At 43.4% G+C, this 12,248-nt stretch overlaps 1 protein-coding gene across 1 annotated transcript in view; it reads right to left on the bottom strand.

Moving 5' to 3' along the window:
* LOC137260217 (uncharacterized) overlaps positions 1–12,248 on the bottom strand; it is a 58,223-nt gene that overhangs the window by 23,714 nt on the left and 22,261 nt on the right. Inside the window, exons 8-13 of the mRNA XM_067797913.1 lie at positions 10,833–10,892; positions 9,841–9,964; positions 9,171–9,280; positions 7,529–7,693; positions 6,939–7,044; positions 6,286–6,492 (exon numbers count right to left, since the gene is read on the bottom strand). Of these exons, the coding sequence (XP_067654014.1) occupies positions 6,286–6,492; positions 6,939–7,044; positions 7,529–7,693; positions 9,171–9,280; positions 9,841–9,964; positions 10,833–10,892 (772 nt within the window). The remainder of the gene's footprint in view (positions 1–6,285; positions 6,493–6,938; positions 7,045–7,528; positions 7,694–9,170; positions 9,281–9,840; positions 9,965–10,832; positions 10,893–12,248) is intronic.

Here is a 12,248-nt window from a genome sequence, read left to right on the forward strand (position 1 = left end):
CTTGACGTAACCAGTGGCTCCATGTTTCCTAACAAGACGGCAAATGACAGTGTGATTGATATTCAGTCTGGACCCTATGTTGCGACAGGACAAACCAGCTTCATGCATGGGGAGCTCGGTTATAATTATATAGGGCTGGCGGAATAGCGAGGCGGCAGCTGTCTGAGGGTGAATGATATGCACATCTTCAGCCGTCTCGAGGGGTAGTCTGAGTGAGTGCAGTGTGTGTCGTATCAGTTATGATGTACGGCAGGCTGACCAGTGAGGCGATACCTGCCTGAAGATGAATCAAAGCATCTCTCTGCAGTCCTCCAATGATCACCTCGCTACTTTGTAATGATCTCCACGACGCAAATTAATCGCGAGGAAGGTTTCTCGGGCCTGTTTCGCTCCCTTGTGCTATGAGTTTCTTTTCTCTTCTTCGCTGAAGACAGGACACTTACTAGACTTGGTTCGAATCTCTTGCTTCATCTTGTGGGATTTGGTGAGTTTTTGCTTTCCGTGACCATGGTGGAAATATTATCTTCTATCAGGTTGAGCTTCGATTTGGTCAGAAGTCTGATTTTGTTGTGTTTCGTCACTTTGCGTTGCAGTCTGTGAGACAAGTATTTGAGCACAATCTGAAAAAAACTGTGGCTCCATCAAGGTTTGTTGTAGGGGCTGTTCCCTGTTGTTAATAAATACAGCGGCATTGGATTTCATGGCGTTTATGCCAGCGTATGTGTAATGCTTCCAAAAGTTACATTTTTGTGCTTGGGCATCACTAAGGAAATGTTCGATGATAAAGGTCAAACCTTGTATCATTGGTACCCAAGAGTATGGAGCTTTGCCAAAACATTTCAGTATTCCAAACGGGCGACTAGCATCTAACCCGTTTCTTCTGGTAATGTTGTTGCATAAATTCCCTTTTCATCAGAAGGAATAAAATTGTCCAATAGAACCCCCTTGCTTTTTCCTTCCACAAGATTGTGATCCTCACCAGTGACGAGATATGGGTAAGCCAGGATGAGATTGATAATTCAATTCAACTGAGTTTTGATGATGACATTTCGTTGCACGTTGTTTTGGAAGTGCAGTCTGCACAACGCATTTTCTTCCCCGAGTTCGTCGAATCCTTGTGTGTCCCTGAGATCAGAAACTGTGATAGTGGACTATGGAGTCATGTTTGCAATGACACTCATGGTTTTTGTCCGTATGTTACTAAATAATTTTCAGTTGGTCTTCAGATAATTTTGCGTACATGCATTTGAAGCCTATGAAATGTAGGTTGTCAGGTAAAAATAATTTAGTGATCGATACTGTGACTCCCTGCAGGCTGGTGCAGGCATTCACCTTCATCCACACGTAAACAGAGCAAGCGTGGTATTGTTGTTGCCTGGCCTGCCGGAGTTTGAACCCTTTCATTATCGGTTTGCCTTTGTAGACTTGGATGACCAGGTAGGAATTCGCAAGCACATTTTCTAGGATGTCTGCCAAATAATTGAATTCTGATACCACCTGCAGATTCACGTTTTGAGTCCCAGGTACGAGAATGCATGGCGTGTTTCAGGTGATGACAGTATGTTGAACAGTTTGCTGCCCAAGACTGTGGATATCGTCCATTCATCCGCTTAGTTGCAGACAAGGTCGTATTGCGTGATGCTGACCACTCCACCGTTGTCAACGAAATCACTTAGGTTTTTAACAGCACCTTTTGTAGCAGACACTTTGATGCCTTTGCCTTTGATTCTGGGCTAGTTAAAGCTGTGCATGTCCACGAGGTCAGAGATCGCGGGGGTGGGACACTTTCTCAGTCGCATGGCTAATTGTGTGCAGCAGTAGAACGCACTCACCGATAGCAGGTTCAGTTCCCACTTTCGAGTACGATGAAGTGAGTGATTTTCCTGATTGGACATTCTCAAGAGCGATGTGAGGAGAGAATTTCAGCCACAGCTTCCCTTTGTCATCAGTCGTGAACTTGGAGAACTTGGAATTACATGGGTAACTTTTTGTCTCGCTTTAACCCTTTAACCAGCAATGCCGGCAGCTACGACGTTGACAATATCTCACTGGACTTCAAAATGGTCAGGAGTTTGGAGCGGGCCCGACAGATTCACCACCTGTACTCTGGAAAGCTGTCCATTCTGTATGATTGAGTCCTGAGGCCCCAGACGATTGTCAAAGAGAAGAGTGATACACTGTGGATCGTCAATTTTGAACGTGCTGGCATGATCGATTATAGGCATCTTTATCATCGCCATTCAAAAGAGACAGCAAAAAGGTTTTTCAACTCCGAGATCACGAAAGTCGAAGTGACTGTTGAGGGCATGCCCAACCAGCTGTTCAGTGAAGGCTTGAGTCCTCACCAGCAGCGGGACAAGATAAAAAGGCTTTCGGCGATCAAATGCATGCCAGAAACCAGTACCACTCAGGAAGTACCTGGCCACCGAGTACGCGCTCTGATTGTTCATGCGACGCATGGATGATGACAGGCTGCACAGAGGGGGCATTGCTTCGACAACTGCAACAAGGGGATCACTGTCCAAATCACCAAGAAGGCTTGAGTCGAGGTCAAATTAAGCTTATACTTGTACCTGCTTATGGACGCACAACTCCATGTAGACAATGGAAGATCCAAGATCTATTGATCTGCCACGTGATCCTCACTGCGTGATCGTGTGTAGTCAGACTGGTTGCAGCAAACCGGCTGGAAGAAAACGATATATGTCGTATCTGGCCGCTCACTGCAGGGACAGGGATTCGGTCAAGGAAATGACATGATTTTGAGTAAACAAGAATGAGAACATGTGAAGGAGCGGCTCACCAAAAGGAAACTCGGAGCACTTGCGGTTGGTTTCAAAGTCAAACTACTTTGGCAACCACGAAATTCATATTCACGAAATGTCTGCTGAAGAGATCAACAAGCTGTGTGCAATATGCAAAGCAACAATTGGCACTGAAATGATGAAAGCCATAGGTACAAGGACCTGGCGTCATATTTCCTTCCTATTGTTCCAGACCATTGACTTTCTGGGAAGATCTAGGGATGATACCACTGCGCATGATGTCGGAGGAGGAGAAGAATGCTGCCTGTCTCTGAACAGCCTCCAGAGCAGATGGAGGAGGAAAAAGTGATTGATATCCTAACCCAAAAAAGGAGAATAGCCGCCGGTCAGTAAAGCAGCAGAGGAAAAACAAGGATGAAACTGCAACCACATTTAAGCACAATTTCAAATGGACATACTGTCGCCGATGAAAAATCAATTATATGTAAACCCTCATGTGATATCAACAACTAATTAAAAAGGTGGCCATAGGCTATGCATGTTGGAGCAAAATGATCATCAAACAACCAGCACCCAAGCTCGACATCAGCCTGCAAGACAGAGCCATGGTCGTATTCCACTTGGGACTGGCGTAAAGATTCATACTCTAACCCGGAAAAAAGGAGAATCCCAAGAGAGTAGCGGCCGGTCATAAAGGCTGGTCAGTAATGCAGCAGAAGAAAAACAATGTTTAAACTTATCGTCAATATGGATCCTGTGATCAGTTGTTGATATTTTTTTTTTGTTGCTAAGAAGACAGTGTTTTCCACATGGACTTTGAAAAAAGAGAAACAATCGGTGCCAGGGCAAGCTGCACTCTTTAACGTACTGAGACAGTGTTAGCTGGAACAGTCACACGGTGGCAGTGACTGAAAAAAAATTTCAACTCAACCTGACAGCCGGACTGGTGGCTCATAAATGGTGCCTGCCCATCTGGAAAGTTGCCTGCCCACCTTTCTAACTTACTTTTTTTTGCAATAACTTACAAACACGCGGCCATTTTGTAACAAGTACAAACGAATAAGTAACCCTCTCTTTGATTTGTTCTTATTGAACCATGTCACTACAGATATCCAGTCATAGCGGACCTTCCTAAGTCAACCAGTTTTAGTGTCCTATTGCTATCTTCACTGGCTGAAGACTAGTCCATGTATATTATGGAATATACTCGTAGCTTTCATTCATCTTTGTTACATCAAAATATGACATGACAATTAAAATGAAATGATCGTCCTGAGAGCGAACTGAAAGTAGGTCAAACCTAAACTTTCAGCCAGGCAATCGGGCTGGTGGGGAGAATTTCCAGGCAGCCCGACTCAAAATTTACCGGCCACGGGCAGTCGGGCAGTCGGGCAGGCCGATATTTCAATCACTGCATGGTGGGCGATATGTAAGGCACCGTGTCGCGAGGTACAATCATCAACTCCTCTTTGGTCAATGCTCTCCACGGCCCACGTACAAGTTCCGTTTACCATTTTTGCTGTCCACCAGGTTCATGTTTTCATGGACCATATCTAATCGGTGACACGTTTCCTGCTGTCTCACTTGTATTTCCTCAACTGGTACAAGTACCTGAAGCGCTCCGATAACTGTTTCTCTTCTGTTTTATCACGACGTGCCATTTTGATGGCCTCGACGGGTCCTTTGCCCATGAGTCTGGTGACTTCATGGCGTCCTAGCAAGAGTGTGACCCGTTTCATGTTCCTGCTTTTGGGGGTTGTGTGAGTCCCGTGAGTACTGGTGTGAGACGTGGATCGATTGAATCTCTCGACAATGGCTTGGCTTCATTTCAGCTGGACATCGCGCTTGGCCAGCAGCTGCAACACGGCTTCCGTGAACTTGCACCTGGGATCCACTTGCAATACAATGGGACACATCATTTGCAGATGCGTTTCAAGGCTTTGCCAACTTCGTTCGAATCAGTAAGGCCATACTTGTAGGTTTAGCGGTTCACTCTGTCGTGTGGGAGAAACAGGAAGCCAGCTTGGTGAATGCGATTCAACATCGAAACATCAAATTTTCTTCTGAGGATGTACCGGGGTCCCGACAGGTAGACTAGCTGCTTTGGCAAGACCTGAGCTGCTTTGGCAAGCTTTGACACAGCGTCCACAACTTTCCTGTACCCACACAGACTGTAATATATTTTCTCCAACAATGTGTGCGTGCATGTGTGAGCGTGTACGTGCAATTAATTGGTAGAATCGCAAGCACAGGTAGTGGCTCTGCTGAAGGCGATCCATCAATTCGTGTCCACGGGAGACAACGAGATTGTTGATATATCCTGTGTCCAAGGTTTCTCTGCATGTACATTCAGTGTTTGAGCGTTTTGTTCTTAAATATAGCTTCCTTGAATCTGTCATGCTTGATGTCCTTCTTTACCACGTGTTTTTCACACCTTGTGACATATTTGTGGATTGGCGTGCCGGCGCACTTGTCCTTCATCTTGCAGAGGACTTTTTTGTTGACTTGGCTGTGCATAAGGTGATCCTTGATGTTGCACAGAATGCATGTCTTTGTTCATATCCTCGTACACGTCCTCAGTGCGAGTTTCCTTCAGCTTTGCAACAGAAATCGTAGATCAGGTGTTTGAACAGGTCATGGATGCTCACCCCGACATGAACAGGCCAAATGAATTTGATATGGGTTTTGTTCATATGCAGCGGTGCCAAGTCGTCATGTTGAATGCCAGTCTGGCGGTAAAATTTTGGACTTGTTCTTCCTTTCTTGATCTCACGATCTTCACATTGATGCACTTTCTCCATGGTCTTGCCAGACATCAAGTTGTTCATGTGTTTGTACAGGTTTCTTTTTTGAAATCACTGGTGGCGAGTTCCATATCCAAATTTATGGCCCCATCCAAGGACATCCAAGGTCGAATTCGAGTGTTTGGTGGATTCTCGTTAGTTTTAAGCCCAGTGACAGGTACAGCTGCAGGTTGTGATAAAAAAGTTAAAAAGGTGATTGTTTGCTCAAGTGTACGACCAATTTTCATGATTATTATTATTTTTTTTTGTATGCACGTCAGATATTGATTCAAAGCTGCTCCTCGCCCAATGGTTATACACCCATTACAATATTTTAGTGTAATTGTTTAGGGATGAACACCGTTGCAGCTAAACCCATTGCCATAACCATCAGCTCCTGGTCTTGCTGAGATAGGGTGGGTATGTGAGCAAGAGGTCTGAGCTGATATGACGTTTGGAATACGAATGCTCACTTAGAAGTCCACATTTCAATAACTATACAGCCGATTTAGCCAAATTTTGCATGCACATCTATAGTAGTATAGCCGGTAGTGGTTATTGTCTATAGTACTCACGGGTTTGGTTTCGAACGTGGAGTCATTGTGTGATCACATTTCTGGTGTCTTCTGCTGAGATATTGCTTGAATATCCAAGTGGCATGAAACCATACTCAATCACTCACTCATTTGCAAAGGACATTATGCACCTTGTTGTGTCTAGGATTAAAACTAACTCACTTTCCTGCATGTTGATTGTGTGGACTTCCCTGTTGGTGACATTGATGATGGTCTTAGTGACAGAGCCCTCTATCTTATGAAGAAACGACAGTTGATTGGTAGTGTGGTCGAAAGCTTCATATGTTTCCGTGGACATGTTAAGCTCCGGCATGACCTTCTGGATGAAGACCTCATACACCAAAGGGAAGCTAGGCAAGGGGATGGGTTCTGTAAAATCATCATCATCATCATCATCATCATCATCATCATCATCATCAACAACAACAACAACAGCAACAACAACATTTCGGAAAATATCTGAACTCCCCAGCACTGACACCTTTTGCAGTAGCTCACTCTTTTCCATGAATCACCCCTTTCAAAATCACCAGAAACCAGTTTTCGTTTCTCTTCTGGCTCTCCTTTCTTCACATCTGCCATGTTAGCAAAGGAAGCCATCGGTTACTTCAGGGCAGATAACTCTTGATGTAGTAGGGTTCATTCTCTAGCCTACAAGAACTGTCTCCCATGTCTATGACATTCGAAGAGTAAAATGTGTGAAGCCCATTTCTGGTGTCACCCGCCATGATATTGCTGGGATATTGCTAAATGCGGCATAAATTAAACTCACTCACTCGCAATAAGATGGACTTCAAGAAAGAAACCTCACTGACCAATAGTCGTTGTTGGTGTCGTCACGGTCGGTGGAGTGGATATGGTTGTTGATTCGTCCACAGATATTTCTCGAAAGGAATTCGGAACTGGTTTGATGATGGTGGGCTGACAACATAAGCCAAACACGTGGTGAAGGATTATCTCTATACATGTACAGGGTGCACTGATCCGGCTTCAATTCAGAGTTGAGTTATACGGGATGAAAGTTATGTATCATATATAGTTAATCAGGTCCCAGTTAACCAAGGTGCAATTGTACTGAGTTTGATTACTAAACTCACTCACTTATTCACTCACTGTCTGCCTGTCTCACTCATTCACGTACTCGGCCATAGATTCACTCGCCAACTCACTCAACCACTCCCTCCATCACTCACTCACTCACTACTCACACTCTCACACTCAATCATACATCGACTCGCTCAGTCCCCCACTCACTCACCGACTGTCTGTCTGTGTTACTCACTCATTCACTCATTCACTCACAAATTCACTATCTCACTCAAGCACTTCCTCCCTCCCTCAGTACTCACACTCACAGATTCACTCGTGTACTCACTCACTCACTCAGACTCACTCACTCACTCACCTCGGGATTGTTGGGAATGTAGACGAAGAACTGATTCTGGCTGAACGTGCGCTGTAACATATCTCCAGCGACACCTAGCGGTGTCTGCGTCACATTGGCGCTGACAGGGACGGGTGGCACCCCCAGCATGTCGAAATTGACCAATACATTGTTCTTATACTCCAGCTGAAATACATTAATATTTAGAGCACACTGGACAGGTGGGTGAAGGGTCAAGAATGTTGATCGGATATCGTTTTGAAGTGAATGCTGAGAAGGGTTTTTTTTTGTAATACTATCACCAACGTACTCATTCTCCCTTTCTTTGAGGATAATTTTTCGTCTCCTACACACGTTTTCTACCGAGGTCGCCGATGCGCGATATTTAGCGGTTGTTTACATCGTTGACCGTTAAGAGGGAAGTGGCCCAAGTTTGCGAATGTTCAAACTTTTGCAGTGTAACGAATACTGGTGACTTTATAACAAAATGCACAAATCGTAACTTTTTCCCGCCCTTTCCGACAGGATTACTTTTCCATACACTTCATGACGTTACTTCCCCGTTATACCGTGAGAATGGGAGATGTCTCAGTGACGGATGACCTTGTTTTTCACCGAGCTCAAGATTAATGATACACCAGATGAATGAAGCAGTTGATAGATGCAGATGTTAGAGGAAGAGTCTCGTCATTTGAAAACAACAAGCATTCATACAAATGGTATTAGTTTTTTTCAGGCGATACCCGTAAGTACCATGAGAATAGTAAAAATAGTATGTATTGAGGCGGTGACAGATTTTGTATATTCTAACATGTTGTGCAATGATTAGAATTCATGTAAATAAATTCTTCAAAATTCATTACATAGTTTTAGTCATATTATGTATCCACCACACAACACAATAACATAAGCACTTTCCCACTTACGTCCTTTTGTCTTCATAGCCAGCTTGGGCAATCAGCTAAGCTTTACACCTTTTACACATTACAAGGTTTGTGGTCACTCCACATTCAATTGTCAGTTGTTGATATGACATGTGGATTTGCTGGGACATATCTTTGGACAAAGTCTTTGGATCGCATTCTGAGACAACCATTCGAAGAAGAGTTCGATTCCTCATAAGAACACTGTGTGAAGTCCTTTTCTGGTCTCCACGGCCGTGATAATGCTGGAATATTGCTAAAATATTGCGTATTGGGTAAAAAAATGCACCCTCCTTCACTCACCATCCCTGCGATGTTGATGATACAATACCGTACCTCAAAGTCTGCAAACCTTAGCGGGGATACTCCCGTTAGACCAATGGCAATCATGATGACACTCTATTCAAACAACGCAGAATGGGTCTGCATTACTGTACCTTAAAGTCTGCAACCCTTAGCGGGGATACTCCAGTTAGACCAATGGCAGTCATGATGACACTCTATTCAAACAACCCAGAATGGGTCTGTGTTACTGTACCTTAAAGTCTGCAACCCTTAGCGGGGATACTCCCGTTAGACCAATGGCAGTCATGATGACACTGTACATAAACAACCCAGAATGAGTCTGCATTACTGTACCTTAAAGTCTGCAACCCTTAGCGGGGATACTCCCGTTAGACCAATGGCAGTCATGATGACACTGTACATAAACAACCCAGAATGAGTCTGCATTACTGTACCTTAAAGTCTGCAACCCTTAGCGGGGATACTCCCGTTAGGCCAACGACAGTCATGATGACACTGTACTTAAACAACTCAGAATGAGCCTGTGTCATGTTACTGTAGGTACCTTGAACAAACAGAAGCATATTATCTCGACTGAGTCGCAATAGAAATGATATGCTCCGAATCCACACGTACATCTGACAAATGTGGAAAAGGAGTTCGGGATCAGTTTAACTCTACATTTCTCTTATATAGGAGAGTAATTCTGTGTAACGGCTAATTCTATGTATGTGGAGTATGGTGAGAGAGAGAGAGAGAGAGAGAGAGAGAGAGATAGAAAGAGAGAGAGAGAGAGGTGGGGAGGGGAGGGGGAAGGGGCAGAGACAAAGACAAACGGAGGGAGAAAGAGAGAGGGGACAGACAGAGAGCTAGATAGATGTAATGCGCAGAAATGTGATATATAGTGAAGTGAAGCTGGTTAGCTGAGGTGCGAAGAAAACGTGATATATAGTGAAGTGAAGCAGGTTAGTTGAGGTGTGAAGAAAACGTGATATACAGTGAAGTGAAGCTAGTTAGTTGAGATGCGAAGAAATGTGATATACAGTGAAGTGAAGCTAGTTAGTTGAGATGCGAAGAAATGTGATATATAGTGAAGAGAAGCTGGTTAGTTGAGATAGGAAATACCGGGCACGGCGAACTGGAACAGGCGTCTAGGGAGGTTCTGGTAACAGGGGCTCACATCCCACGTCGACAGGTCCGTGTTGAAGGGAAGCAGGTCATATATGTTGTACACGCTCTCCACCAGCCACTGCAATCACAGGTAAATAATTATCATCGTCCCTATCACCATCGCCATCATCGCTATCATCGCTATCGTCACCATCATCGTCATCATCATCGTCGTCGGCGTCGTCATTGTCATCATCGTCGTCATCGTCATCATTATCATCATTGTCGTCGGCGTCATCATTGTTATCATCACCACAAATACCATGAACCTCAGTTGGTCCAGTCCAGGTTCAAGGGAGAAAGTATTACCCTGATGCCTACGGTCTTGGGTTCGAATCCTGCTTCGTTCCGAATGTAGTCCCAGTCATTCGGGACTTTTTAGTGTTTTGGGGTTTAAAATTGTACAGGTGAATGCAGGAATGTTAAGCCTGAACACGCAGGCAAGAAAGCGAATGGGACTCCTCCAAAAAGCACAACTTCGAACCCATTAAGATCTTTCCGGATTATATGTAGATTTCCTACACTACAGCCTTCTGCATTACCCGGAGCTCTGTACAACTGCTTTCCCGATTGAGAAATCAACATTCTCCAGATCTACGCCAAGACATGGAGAGGTACAAAACCATCAGCACAATAAAATGTACTACGAAGTTTTCCTTTCACATTTGAATTTTGACGTAAAATCACGCATTGATTGATTGGAAGTGAGCTGTAGTCCTGAGCAGCAAACATAAAGCCATCAGTTTCACTTTTCAGGCCAGACAAATTCATCCAACCGAAATAGTCTACACACTGCATGTATGTTACTGCATAATGCACACGATGCAATGTCTTCTCAGAAAGCGTCTTCACAGTTAATATCTTCACCGCGATTTCTCCCATTGCTATACCGTCACGAATTGACTGGCATCATATTGACGCATTATCATCATCATTATTTTTATTACTTGCGGCATATAGATCTTCATCTGTACCAGGGTCCCTGCTTTCAGCGTCGACTCTTTTTCCTGTTGCATACAACAGCACGTTACTACACAAAAAAACCAACATCGTTTTAACATAGGTCTATAATATGTCTATTAGATCTATTGAAACAACATATGGTAGGGTAATCTGAATTTTCAGTTTGGAGTAGAAATATAAGCGTGAAAAAACTTTTCAAAGACATATATCGTATGAACGCACAACCGTCTCTCTTTATCACAACCCCTAGGCACAACGCATGGGATACACGTGCACATCCATGCGCCCCAATCGCGTTTGACGAGTTCTGTATGATTGAAAATATATGACTTCTCTATGATATTTTCTTGAAACAAGAGGGTTAAATAAGCCCGACCAGTTGTTACGAATACATTTTGAAAACGACATTGTCGCTTTGTCCAAAACATCCATAACACGGGTAATATGGATAAAGTGGATTAATGGATTAATGTTCTGACTAGTAACAATACATCAGCTGTGATACACATCTCTTCCTTTTGCCACCAGGAACGGGGATGCAGACGTGAAGTTCCGGTCTCACTTTACTAATCCTTGCAGTTGAAATATTAGGCATTATAATAAGGTCGAATCCCGATATAGAGAGCATAACACTTGTTGCTATAGAACACAAACCTGAACAATATGCTAAAGACACACAACTCTATCTGGATGTATCCGAAACAAGCGTTGAGGTTGAAAATGAAACACTGAATAAATTCTATCAAATGTCAGGACTTAAAATGAACATAAACAAGATTTCTTTCTTAACTGACACAATGGTGATTTTGAAATCTTAGAAATAACACTGAATGCTTCTCTTAAAGACCTGGGGGTAATTATCACAAGAATTATCACAAAACGTCTAGAATATATTAATACATTACTCGCTAGTTGGCATTAGCAAACTTCTAGCAATTTCTGCTCTTGTACATATTTTCTCTACAGTTCCTAACCTGCCAAAACATCATCGATGAACCCAATAAAAACAATCTGAAGACGTATGTGGAATAATAAAAAAGGTAAGATTAAAAGGTCAAATATGACTAGAACTTACGAGGATGGACGCCTCAGAATGGTTGGCAGAGAATGTTTCATCAATGCTTTGAAACTGTCATACCACTTAAGGAAGACTTCAAGCTTTAATAACACCTTTCCCTTTAATCTTTTACATTCGCTTGGCTCTAATGCTGTTGCTTGCTTTTCTGGCAAAGACAATCCTTATTGGAGAGATGTTTTATCAGCTTGGGAATATATTATGAAAAGCACGTCCAAATCTGGCTTCAGCCAATTTGGCCAACCCCTTTGCATAAATCCGCATGCATGATTAGGAAATGGCTTGATTGCGATACACATTATATCAGAGATGTGTAATGAAAAAT

The sequence above is a fragment of the Haliotis asinina genome, chromosome 13 (genome assembly GCF_037392515.1).
Source record: "Haliotis asinina isolate JCU_RB_2024 chromosome 13, JCU_Hal_asi_v2, whole genome shotgun sequence".
NCBI classification, from domain to species: Eukaryota; Metazoa; Mollusca; class Gastropoda; order Lepetellida; family Haliotidae; genus Haliotis; species Haliotis asinina.